Source organism: Coenobita brevimanus, chromosome 61 (genome assembly GCF_032717465.1).
Source record: "Coenobita brevimanus isolate Jiangsu-jjx chromosome 61, ASM3271746v2, whole genome shotgun sequence".
NCBI classification, from domain to species: Eukaryota; Metazoa; Arthropoda; class Malacostraca; order Decapoda; family Coenobitidae; genus Coenobita; species Coenobita brevimanus.
This window is the reverse complement of record NC_137014.1, coordinates 2,111,512-2,125,359: the sequence shown is the minus strand read 5'-3', so window position 1 is coordinate 2,125,359 and position 13,848 is coordinate 2,111,512. Positions and strand designations below refer to the sequence as shown.

The 13,848-nt window shown below is 42.3% G+C and overlaps 1 protein-coding gene across 2 annotated transcripts in view; it reads right to left on the bottom strand.

Annotated features, from left to right (window-relative positions):
• The window catches only part of tgo (Aryl hydrocarbon receptor nuclear translocator homolog tgo), a 261,601-nt gene that overhangs the window by 243,447 nt on the left and 4,306 nt on the right, over positions 1-13,848 (bottom strand). For both annotated transcript variants that reach the window (XM_080275477.1, XM_080275478.1), the window contains exon 2: positions 2,449-2,488. In XM_080275477.1, the coding sequence (XP_080131603.1) occupies positions 2,449-2,488 (40 nt within the window). The remainder of the gene's footprint in view (positions 1-2,448; positions 2,489-13,848) is intronic.

The window sequence follows — 13,848 nt, the reverse complement described above, 5'->3', positions numbered from 1 at the left end:
AGAAAATGCGAAAGTGATGATATCTAAGGCTCGTGGCAGTATTATCAAAGAAGAGAGAGAATAGCCATGTGCAGATTGCCACAACGGTGTGGGAAGTAACCCAATCATGTCCACTGTTTCTTATAAGTGGATGCCTAAGAGATGTAGTGGTATTAGAGGCAGACTATGAGATAATGCTGATTTCGTGTGTGCAGTCTCAGGGAGAAGATGTTAGATCGTCAGGCATAAAAGGAATGATCTTGCTGGCAAGCCTCTTGGGTGTGTGGAAGTTTGTTATTTAGGAGACATGTTATGTGCTTGAGGTGGGGCTGGAGCTAGCTTTGTGGCTAGGGTAGGAAGAGGTTGGAGGAAGTCAAGGAGCTGTTGCCTCTTCAGACATCGAGAGGACTCTCCCTCTGTGCTAAGGGATCTTTGTATGCAGTTTGTGTTAGGAGTGTAGTGTTGTGGTGGTGGTGTGGCCTGGGCTTTTGTAAAGGAAGAAGATATTCAAAGGATCAACCGTACAGAAATGTCAATCATCATATAGATGTGTGGTGTGTTCTTGAATGCGGGGCCTGGGGTAGCTAGGTTTATGTTTGAGGAGTTGAGAATGAATTGGTGTTGTGATGAGGAAGGGTAGACTGAGATGGTTTGAGCATGTGGAGAGGATGGAGAATGACAACTGGGCATGGGAGGTGAGAAGTGTGAACATCGGGGGTAGGAATGCAAAGGGCAGACCGAAAAACACCTGGGACGGGGTCATACAGTGTGACCTCAGGGATAAGAGACTGAATAGGGGGTTGTCAGAGATTGAGCAGTGTGGAAAGTCACCATTAGGTGACCAAGCCCGACATGTGCAAGCATGTTGGAGCCTTTATAAACAAACGAACATAACAAACAAGTTAAAATCAATACTGTAAAAATGCTACTCATATGTGCCCCTCACCAAATGCTACTCCCAACCAAGCAACCAAGGGTCCCTCACCAAATGCTATTTCCACGGTCACCCCACCAAATGTTATTCTCACGGTCACCCCACCAAATGCTACTCCCACAGTAACCCCACCAAATGTTACTCCCACGGTCACCCCACCAAATGCTACTCCCACAGTCACCCCACCAAATGTTACTCCCACAGTCACCCCACCAAATGCTACTCCCACGGTCACCCCACCAAATGCTACTCCCACAGTCACCCCACCAAATGTTACTCCCACGGTCACCCCACCAAATGTTACTCCCACGGTCACCCCACCAAATGTTACTCCTAGGGTCACCCCACCAAATGTTACTCCCATAGTCACCCCACCAAATGTTACTCCCACAGTCACCCCACCAAATGTTATTCCCACAGTCACCCCACCAAATATTACTCCCATGGTCACCCCACCAAATGCTACTTCCATGGTCACCCCACTATATGTTACTCTTACAGTCACCCCACCAAGTGCTACTCCCACAGTCATCCCTCTATGTTACTCCCATGGTCACCCACTAAATACTACTCCCACAGTCACCCCATTAAATACCATCCCCAACTGTCCCTCATCTGTTGAGTTGAAGTTTTCTTCAAAATAAAATTCAATTTACATATAGCAGTACTGATAGCAATATTACAGGTAGACAGCCTTGTGACTGAATTCTTCCATTAGCACTTTCTGCATTAAAAAGGTGTACCTACAAAAGCAAGGAGGGAATGTACTTAAATTTGTACCCACACTGTGCATAAGTACTGTAAATATAAACGACAAACTACAGCAAACACCAATACATTTTACCCACATGCCGATTCAATATTTGTACTAAACTGTTGTTTCAAATTTTTATACTGGGTCACTGATTCACTGCAAAGACTTCGTTCACAGTGAAGCACATTTGCCTGCTGTCCATTAATCTTTAAGTCCAGGCTGCCGGGCCAGACATACCAGTAATTCAGCATGTGTATAACCCCTTCAACACAGTGATGTAAATTTAACAACATTTCTCCAGATAATTTTATGCATCTTATGGGAGACCTTTTATAATAAGAGTCTAAGAACAATATAAATACCCACTGTAGTTTAAAAGAGTCTCTCCAAGGCCAAGTAAAATTGCCTGAGGGTAGTGTGAAAAGGATGCAAATAAATTAAAAGCTTATCACTGTACTGAAGGGGATGAAATCAGGACTATTTAACACTTAGGTTAGTCCTGCAACTGAGGTCACAAGCTGCAGCTGCCTCCTCATGCAACCATGATAGGCTGCTGTTGACCTTTTAGTACTGTCTCCAAACAAGAATATATTACAACATTAGATAACCCCTCATACAGTAAATTAAGAGTTACAGCATCATTTCTGTAATTCTTACTTCATGTTTCCCCAAGTGAGAAAAAAAAAAAAAAAAAAAAAAGGGGGAGGGGGGGGAAGGGGGGACACATCAAGAGTACATAACCCATACATCTATATTATATTAAAGAGAAGAGCATACTTACCCTAATGATCCAGCCCTTCTCTTCCTCCCATCTATGTTGCCTGTAATGGAAACCACAACATTAGCACATGCCAACTGCAACGAGCAATATATTAACAGAACAAAATCATTTTACAGCATAGAAAGTTCCAGCCAACTATCTAACCCCTTTAAGGTGATTATTTTATGCTCCATTCTTGCTACTGCACTCCCATGTCATTATACTAAGCTTGATATATATTTTCCACTTGACAGGTCTTTCCTACTACAAGCAATCTGACAACAGCTGGAATACAATATCAGTTACATCACCAGACTCAAGTGGATGAATGAGGGTGATATTGAGACAGTGGATGGGCAACCTCATGGTGGATGACGGGCGACATGAAAACAATTATTCAAGGCACCCGGCTATAGCATGAGAGAAACAGAGCCCTGAATAAGTTAATGCTGCAGTAAATGAGAGATATGCTGTGATACCAGAGGGCTTGGAAATGGCAGTATAGTGGGGTCTCCCAATTTGCGAGAATATGGTCGACAAAATGCGCTGCATATTGGAAATTTCACATATTAGAAACCATTCAACCAATGGAAATAAATGTATATGGTTGACACCTCACCCTATCTTTGTCATTTACAGTATTTCTCCATTACTGACTATCATTTTAGGAAAGACTTTTGCTCAAAGACAGATAACAGAAATGTGAATATAGTGTGCTAGGTAGTGATCCATTTGTATAAATGTGGGATTAGTAACCTCACTGTGCCCGTCCACTTGCTGGCCTCCATGAGTCTTGATGGTTTGTAAAATCTGCTCATTGTTCTTGAGAATGTTCCTCACTGTCGATTCACCGAGGCCAAGTTCACGTCCAATGTTTGAGATCCTTGTACCATACTTGTTCAACTCTATAACCTTCATTTTCAGCTCCAAAGTGATCCTCTTATTCTTGGAATGAAGCGGTGCAGCCATGATATATCAGGTGAGCAAGAATGGGTCTTGTACAATGCTAAAAACACCACAATATGAGAGTACAGCGCGGGCAGACACAGACTAAGGGTCTTGAGACTTGAGAGACAACATGAGGGAGGGAAAGGGCAGGAAACCAGCCACCCATCTGGTGGTGGCTTTGGATACTACCATTTTGAGTGAGAACACTGTTTTTCCCTTGCTTTCTGATGATGGATTTGCAAATTACGATCACATTTCACATATTTAAAAAATTATCATTTTCCTGAGTCGATATCGCATATTAAGATCCTGCATACTAGGCGACCCCATGGTATCAGTAAAGGAACCTAAACTGTACACCAATGATGAATGAAGTGTGGTGAAAAATGTTACTGTACACTCTTTTTACTCTAACTCGGCCTAAAATTCCCATCATGATCTGTAAGAATAGACAGACAATAGAAGTCACAAGGAAGTGCTGTGGAAAGTATGTAGGGTGGTATCACTGTTTCTTTCTGCTACAGAGCTACATGAAATAAGATGCAAAAGGACACAAACTGGGCCACATTAGAGTCAGTTAACAAGTTCTAAAGATAATGACTTCTTTTTTCTTTTTTTATTCTAGGTACTAATAAAAATAAAAATTGTCCAATCAAGTACAGTATGGGGTTTAGTAATGAAAAAGTTAATGGAGGTACTGTAGTTGGTCGGATAAAAATGAAAATGAAACTACCGTACACAGAAGATGATGGGTGAAAACGAAGGAATGAAAGTGATATATAATAGGAAGAAAATGAAAAAATGAAAGTGATGATGAAAGAAAATGAAGGAAAGGGATGGGAAGAAAATGATGGAATGAAAGTTATGATGGAATGAAAATGAAGGAATGAAAGTGATAATGGAAGGGAAGTGAAGGAATGAAATCAGGGTAGAACAAAGGAAGAAGATGAGGGAATGACACCAAAGGAAAAACAAAGAATGAAAATGAAAGATATGAAGCAGATAAAGATGCAAATATGAAAATGTGAATAAGATAAAATGGATAAAAATGATGGAATTAAACTGCTGATGAGATGAAAAAGGAGGAACCGAACCCAGGAGGAGGATAAAGGAAGAAAATGAAGGAATGAAAATGCTGGTAGGATGAAGGATGGAAATGAGGGGATGGGAAATGAGGAATGAAAGTGCTGGTAGACTGAATGTGAAATGAATATGAGTGATAAAACTACTGACATGATAAAAGTGAAGTGAAAATTAATGGTGAACCAGTTAGGAGGAGAAGAAGGGAGAGAGGGAGGGAAATTGAGACAAAAATGTTGCTGGAATAAAAATTAAAATAGAGAACTACGGCGATGGCTGGCTAACAGATGAATGTGAAGTTAATGACATGTGGGCAGGACACAGGATGAATATGAAGAACGATAAATACGGCAACAGACTCCTGGGAACAGACATGAATGATTAAATGTACTGAATGATGAAAATTAAAAGAAAATGAAGGAATAAAACAACTGAACTGGTAGAGCTGATGAAAATGATACACAATATGAATGGCAACACTACTACAAAGATGATGGAGGGAAAAAAAGAAATGAAACACTGATATGGTGGAAATGAAAGGGTTACCGGTATAGTCCTGGGAGGCGAGATGAAAATGAGTGAATTAAAACTACTCAGGTATGGAGAAAATGAATGATAAAAATGCTAGGGAGATGAAAATTAAATGACAATGAAGGAATGAAACTACAGTACAGGCAGGAGAGATGAAAATAAGGAAGTAAAAACAACTGCAGGTATGGAGAAAATGAATGATTATATTGCTAGGAAGATGAAAATTGCATGATAAAAAAGGAATGAAACTACAGCACAGGCAGATAGATGAAAATAAGTGAATAAACTGCTGTAGGTAGGATGATAATGCAGAGCAGGTGCAAGGAGTCCCCAGTGCTAGCAAGGGAGCCTCCAAGACAACTGACATTTCCCGCTGCCCCCGCCTTCACAAAAAAATGGCTCCACTCACTTGGGTCTGCTGCACAGTCATTACTGTCAGCCACAAGGCAAAACAGAACAAGACTGGAGTTCCTGAGTCTCTGAGTCATTTTTTGTTTGTTTATATATTTACCTTCTCTCAAACACTCATCAAATATTTCACAACCACACTGTCTTCTGCCCAGGTTGTGAATAAGACTGTTTATAACTGTACTTTCATTTCATAACTGAACAGTTCCTAACCAAACTTACTGGAGCTTCAGCTTTGTATATGTGTTTGTTTTCACACACATTCTCACTCAAACGGCAACCAAAACAATTCACAACCAAACCACTGACCCTCAGCTAGGGTCAAGACTGTCTGTTTATACCTTTATCTTCACTCACACACCTACCAAATACTTAACAACTACACTTTATTGAGCTTAGGTTTGTATATAAAATTGTTAGCTTATATCTTAATTCACATACCTAAAAAACATCTCATAACTCAACTAAAACTGAATAAGGCAAAACTTCCTAAACTGATGATTGAGTGCTGTATAATTCACCGGGTGGCAGCAAGAACAAGCTACAAATTATATCCTTGGGTTGAAGGGGTTAAAAACATTCTGCTAATGCTTTCATATTCACTCACTCGGCTAGCAAACTTCGCTAACAACTTTTCTTTAATGAAGACCGCACAGACTTTTTGTTCATACTTAAATCTTCACACATACACCTATGCTATTTGTTTTCGCCTCCATGAATACATATACGGTACCAAACATTTCACAATCAAATAACTGTTCCATTTATAAACAATCCAACAAGCTTGCATGTATTGGTCTTGGTCACCTAATGGCAGCTCTCCATGCTGCTCAATCTCTGGCAGTTTCCCTATTCAGTGCCTTAGCCCTTAGTAGGGTATGAATATTAAAGCAAAATTCACAAGACGTTAAAGCTTCTACTGCTCACTATTATCCGGTTGGGTAAAATTACTGAGCAAGCTCTATACTGCCCTGACATCAGCTGATCAGATCCCTTTCCCAAACTGGCAGACCTGGGCCAGCCAAGGTACGAGTTCAGACTTCTATCTATCTATTGCCAGACGCCTCAATCCCGTTTGGGGTGGCCACAAACAAATCGCCTCCAAGTCGCCCTGTCCCCAGCCAGTTCACTGCCCTGCTCCCAACTTACACCCCCCTCTCTCATATACCTCTCCACCCCATCCCTCCATCTCATCCTCGGCCTCCCCCTTCCTCTTCCCCCCTCCACCTCGCTCACATACAGTCTCTTCGTCAGTCTTTCACCCTCCATCCTCTCCACATGGCCAAACCACCTCAGTTCAGACTTAATGTTAGATAAAGGTTTGTGATACTGTACATTCTATGACAGATGTAGGTACTTGCTGTATGACTTCTGATGCAGGTACTGTGCTGCTGTAAGTGTCTATCTATCTATATACCCAGGCTGCTTCCCCCAAGGAAAGGGAGGTAGCCGAGACAGGACGACACACTCCCCATTTACTCATCCATTCAAACACATTCATTCGCATCTTAGCCCCAAAGGGGAGAATGGACAGATCATCACCGCACCACACCGCACAAGGGTCAACTGCGCAATGCAATCAGTGACATCCGCAGCAGGGCCCGACAGCAGAACTGGTTTACCCTTGCCACATCATAACAGACCCATCCCCTTACCCGCACCTGACCTGACTAGCTGATCAGACCAAATGCGGGAGAATATCCCCTCAGGGCTGCGTCATCACTTATTCATTCACAATTTCTCTCCATTTATTTCTATCACGCACAGCCACTCTTCCTTGCTCAACAGACATCCCTCTCGCATCCAACGCTCTCTTCACACTGTCCATCCATCCTATTCGTGGTCTTCCTCTCAGCCTTACACCTCTCACATCAGATCTAGTTATCCTTTTCACCAATCGCTCATTATCCATTCTCTCCATATGCCCAAACCATTGCAACACCCTCTGCTCAACTCTACCAGCCATCTCCCGAACAACTCCAGTTCTCCTTCGCACTTCATCATTTCTCACCCGATCCATACGCGTCACTCCACACATACTCCTCAGACACCTCATCTCCATTACATTCAAACTTTTCCTCTCTGCTACACCCATGTAAGTGTAATGAGTATATTATAACTGGATATGTACATGGAGGGGGTTTGTTAGCCCCTTCGGTACCATGAGGCTTGTAAGTGTCATGGCTGTCACGTGGGGCCAGGCTGTGACAAGTGGTCATCATCAACTCTCTCAAAGAGGAAAGAAGGCTGGGAAGGCAGTAATGTCTAACTGATGCACTGGGACAATCCAGAATTGCTCACCTAACCATTTTTAGCCCCTCCCACTCTCAGTCTTTGACCATTCACTGTCCAGATTGGCCATGAGCTATCAGCCTTCCCAGATACCCTGCTCGCCTTGAGGTTGTTTATGACTGTGCAGTATTAGCACAATTGAGGTAACACCAAGGAGGAGTATCTGGTAATCTGGATGATGCAAGGGCACTGTACCCCAGGATAGTAGGCAAACAGCCTATCATAGGCTCAAATCCCAAAATACTGTACAGAGACGAGCACCAGAGCTAAGTGCCTCATGGCCTCTTCCTCCAACTCTGCCTTATTCAGCCATACTAAGAATAAACATGACAATCATTTGTGTTGTGTGACACCAAGAAAAATTGGGATACATCTAAGGTACAGTGCATGTGTGTGCAGCAAGCGTCAATGGGTCAAAGTCACTCAAGAGTAAACCTCTGCGGCCACACGATATAACTCTATATAACCCAACTTTAAACACATCAGTAAAAAAATATAACTAACCAAACCAACTTTACTTAACCTAACCCCTTCATACACCACAGGTTGCCTATAAAAACCTGGACACCACCACAGAACAACACTACCTGTAACAATGATTTTTTTTTTTTTTTTTTTTTATCTATTATACACTGGCATTATTCTGTTCTAGTATTCCTCCAGTTTGATGGACATAACTTTTCTCCTGCATTTTTTTTTTTTTTTTCCAGGTTCATACTGAAAGGCATAATTTTGGCATCATAATGGCTGAATATCTTCACAACCAGTAAAAATCTGGAAATAAAACAAAAACATACTGTACTGTAGTGTAGTGTACAGCAGATGAAAATGTAAATTACCACAAAAATAGGCTTATCATTGTATACATCTACACATTTTTATTCATCTTCTATTCCATAAGCCTTTCAACAGCTTCCAGCAAGCATAAATACCCAAAAAATAATTTTGAACCCATAAGTCTCCCCTTCACTGTTGTTTACTGAGTCCCCAACACTACCAGAGATTACACAGTCCAGAACAAAACAACATACGGTACAGTAATAATTACTGTGAGTGAAATTAAGCACAGAAAAAAAATGCAACAAATGATACAACTTACTACAAATATTTGTAAAATCATACCTGAAAGCTTTAGAAAAGTTAGCACAATTAACAGTGCTTTTAATACAAAGGTTTTATTGGTCTACACCTTTATGTAATCAACCACCATCAGCAGGTAAAAAGCACATGCACCCTCCTCTCCCAAAGTTTTCTATTTCACCAACACTTATCCTGCCTCCTTCCTCTCCCATGGCTCAGGCATCATCCCCCAATCCCCCTCCTGGCCAGTATCTTGCAGGCCTTTCAATGCCCATGCCCTGAAAATACTCAAGACCAGACTCATGCCCCCCCCCCCCTTTAGTCACTCCTCACTACCATCTGTCTCTCCTAGGTCCACTTGGGTTGACTTAGCAGCCATCATTCCTACCCTGCCATTCTCTTACTGCCACTTAACTGATGGCATCAAAGCTCCCTGGACATCCCTAATGCTGGCAACAGAGATGTACCGTAGGTCTTTCGTCATATTCATACATGGTTCCCATGCTCCCCCTGCCACCTCTACCTCAGATCAACTTCAAGGACTTTTCCCTGTAACAGAACAGGCAACTCGAAGGCCAGCACAGCCCACTACCAGCAAAACTCTTTGCCATCTTCCAAGTCCTCTCACTTGTCTGTCAGTGCCTTCATCCCCATGATGTTGTACTGTACGCAGATTTCTAGTCATTTCTGTAACCTCTATTCCAACAGCCTTCATCTCACAGAGGCCCTGTCTATGCCACTCAGTCTCTTCTCCTCGACCTCCAGTCATCCTCTGACCACTTGTGTCTCACATAAGTATCTGAGGGAATGAAATAGCGGATAGGGTGGCAAAGTTGGAGGTCTCTACTCAGGTAACCACACCTCTTCATAAGGTGCACCAGATCCAGTGGTGTTACAATGTTGCACCAGCTGTCGTACCATGGTGCAAGTCAAAAGTTTTGAGAATGAAAGTGAGGGACAGTAGATAGAAGGTTGTTGTGGTTAGAACTACCGTACCTGGAGAGATGGATCTCTCTTGTGACGTCCGACAACTACGAATGATTTGGATCCTGCTCATGTTAATAAAATAACTTTACTTATAAGTATATTTTTCACTGCATTTAAAAATGTAGAAGTGGTTTGAATTACAACAGGATATGGATGAAATATGATACAATACCATTATCATGTCAAGTATATAAATAGTAAGTTTTCACATGATGAAAATAAAAACTCTATAAATTCTAAAAGCATATGATGAGGATTTGCTTAAAGGTATTTTCCGACAAAGATTATTCTTCTGTGCTCCTTGCGCTCTGGGAACAACCCTTCATCTCACCTCCGTGCGACCTTCCAGTGATTGTCTGTTCCATCTCATCTTCAAAATTAGAGCACTCAAGGGGATCTTGAGCAGAAATGCACACAGTTTGTTGTGCTTCTGTTTGAGCAGGAAAGCACATGGGTTGTGGCTCTCGACACAGCTTACATATTGGTTACATGATTTTCTTAATACTGTATTAAGGAACCATACATTTACAATCATTTTCGTTTTCATTTATAAAAGCTCCAACACGCTTGCAGTGTTGGCCTTGGTCACTTAATGGTGGTTTTCCAAGCTGCTCAATCTCTGGCAGCCTCCCTACTCAGTCCCTTATCCCTAAGGTCAAACTCTATGACCTTATCCCTGATCTTTTGGGGTCTGCCTCTTGCAACCCTACCCTCAACGTTAACACTTCTCAATTTCTTCACCAATTGTCATCCCCCATCCTCTCCACATGCCCAAACCATCTCAATCTACTTCTCCTCATCACAACACCAATATAGTCCAATCCCACCCTTTCTTTTAACTCTTCCATCATAAACCTAGCCCCCCTAGGCCTTGCATTCAAGGAAGCACTGCACATCTACCTAATCACTGTATGTAATTTCTGCATGTTTGAGCCCCTGAACATCCTCTTCCTTTACTGCCCACGTCTCACTACCATACAGCATTGCCTTCCTAAGACATGCCACATACAAAGATCCCTTAGCACAGGTGGAGAGCCCTCTCAATGTCAGGAGAGACAAAAGCTCCTTGAACTTCTTCCAACCACTACTCTCTCTAGCCACAGAGCTAACTCCAGCCCCACATCCAATACATACAATGTCTACCAAGTAACAAAACTCCTCCACACACTCGCGACACTCACCAGCAAAAGCAATCCTTTCACCCCTGACACTCTCCTTATGCTCTCCCCAACACATTCCACACATGAAGTCTGCATGATCTTGCAGTCTGCCTCTAATACCACTACATCTCTTATGCACCCACTTATTACAAACACTGCACAAGATCAAATTACTTCCCATGTTCTTGTGGCAAATCGCATATGGTCACTCTCCCTCTTCTTTGACTGTACAACCACCAACCCCAGGTACCAATATCTTTGTTTTATTAACATTTACTTTCAAGCCCTTGTGCCCCATACCATCTCTCCATTTCCTAAATCTTTCCTCTGCCTCCCCTTCACTCTCTGCAACCAACATCAAATCTTGGCATACAACATCTCCCACAGAAGTCCATTTCTGAAGTCATGTGAAAGGGCTTCAAGCACCATGATAAACAACAAGGGGCTCAAGACTGACTCCTGATGCACACCAAAATTTGTGAAAAGCTCATTGCTCAAATCTCCATTCACTCTCATCTGGGTGCAAACACCAACATGCCACTCTTACCAGCCACTCCTCAATCCCAAGCTTTCTCATTGCTCACTTCACCACCTCCCTAAGAACTCTGCCTAAGGCCTTCTCCGAATCAACAAAAACAAAGTACAGATCCCTTTTCTTTCCTACACATTTTTCCTGAAGCTGTTGAACAATGAATATGGTATCAGTGGTCCCTCGCCCTGGCATAGAACACAAACTGCACCTCATCAATAGTCACTCTTTCTCTAAACATACCTTCTAGAACTCTCTCCATTACCTTCATCATATGGTCCAAAAGTTTTACGCCTCTATAAGTTCTTCTTTCCAAGGCATCACCCTTTCCCTTGAACACATTTACAATCACACTCTCCAGCCAATCATCTGAGACACAACACTCATATATATATATAATCATATTTATCAAATCAGTAACCAACCCCACTCCTATATCTCCTGAGGCCTTCACCATTTCAGCAGTCAACCCAAAACACACCCACTGCCTTCCCCATCTGCATCCAGCCTATTGCCCTGCTCACAGCAACATCATCTCAAGGGCCAAACACTAGATCTGCTGACTCCAAATCTTCCCTGTTCTGGTCAAACTTCTCATTCAGCAACCATTTATGATGCATTCTCCTGGCATCTGTAATTTGCTCACTGTTAACCACTACCTTTCCTTCATCAATCTTCACATGCTGCTCACCTACGATATTCTTATTTTCCCTCTTCAACCAATTTGTCAATTAAGTACCATATTCTTCCTTTCAACACTATATAGGTTTTCCAGTAAAAGTCTCTGAGACTCAGATTTTGTCCTGTAAACCTCTTTTCTACCTCTACACTTGGCAGCCAAGTATTCCTCTTTGTTACCATCCCTTTTCCATTCCTGGAAAAGCCTTCTTTTCCCTTAACTGCAGCTTCTACATCCTCATCCCAACACCATGTTACTTTATGTCTCGGGGAGGCCCCTTGTCCATCCACACATTGAATCAGTAACTCTCAGGAGATTTTTCTTGAGAGCTCTGTACTGTTCATTATCACTTCTGTCAACAGCTCCCTCTTCAGCCACCAATCTATTCATCTCGTTTAGAAGACATCCCTTACTGCTTGGTTTTTCAACTTCCATATTTTCCTCCTAGGTGCATAGGTCCTCTTCTTCATCACTCGTTCCTTAAGCAACATGTCACGTATCAAAAATTTATGTTGCTACACACACACACTTAACTCCCTATAACTTTAATATCCCTCATCAACCTCCTAACCAAGAAATAATCTATCTGGCTACTATTTCCCCCCAGCTCATGTGTAATCAACCTACTCTCTCTTTTTTTAAAATATGTGTTGCTCACAATCACATTCATTGCTTCCCCAAATTCAAGTATACTTCCCACTTCCTCAATTCTTGTACCATACATGCCTCCCCATGTAGCTACCCCTTCATCCCCCATGTACCCCTTCATATCCTTAGCTGCTTCACCTACATGACCATTTAATTACCTCCCAGAACTTTAATTTCATCATTCCCCTTACCACCTTCCACACGCATTGAGTCATTCTACAATTTTTTTTTTATTTTTTTTTTACATCATCCAAGCCAGCCTGTGGAGCATCTGCCAATATAAATGAAAATGTGAGCCTACCGAAAAAAATTTTCACTACTGTACTATAATCCTTTCATCCATTCTCATTACATTCATGACATATTCCACCCATTTTTCCTTAACCAGCACAGCCAAACCACCATATCCATCTGCCCTTCCTTGCCAAAATATTTCACATCGATAATCCCTCCTGGAAATCATTCTGGCTGATCCTCCCTTATACCTAACCTCGTGTACACAGCCGACATCCATCCACCTCCTACTCACTGACTAGACCACTTCCCCTGCTCTACTCTTCAACCTACCCACATTTGAAGATGTCACTCTGATCCCTTTGGGTGATTTAGTATCGTCAGGCTTCCATTTTTTCTTCAGTTTTTGCCATGTCAAAACCAGACAGACCACAGGCCCCGCCCACTCGCACAGTCCCAAGTCAAAGCGTGGGAGGATCCGCAGCTCACCAGCCATGACAAGCGGCTGTGGCAGTGGCTTCAGGGCACCCTGCCAGGATAGCTACAGGGACACCCTCCAAGTGCACCTTGGCACAAATCTAGCACAGATCTGATTCCCATCCCATCCCAGTCCTAAAAACTATGCCAGCAAAGCCTGCACCAAGCCTCTATTCAATAGGCCCACCACTAGGTAGCTGGGGCAAAATTTTCTGGCCACATGCCCTTGCTGGCGTCAACCCTTGCGATATAGGGGGGTGTGTTGTACTGCTGTTACTGATGTTAAAAAAAAAAAAAAAAAAAAAGTATCTTTCCCATTAATATATTTAAAAATTTGAGCTTCAAGTATTAGATGGTTGCACCACTAG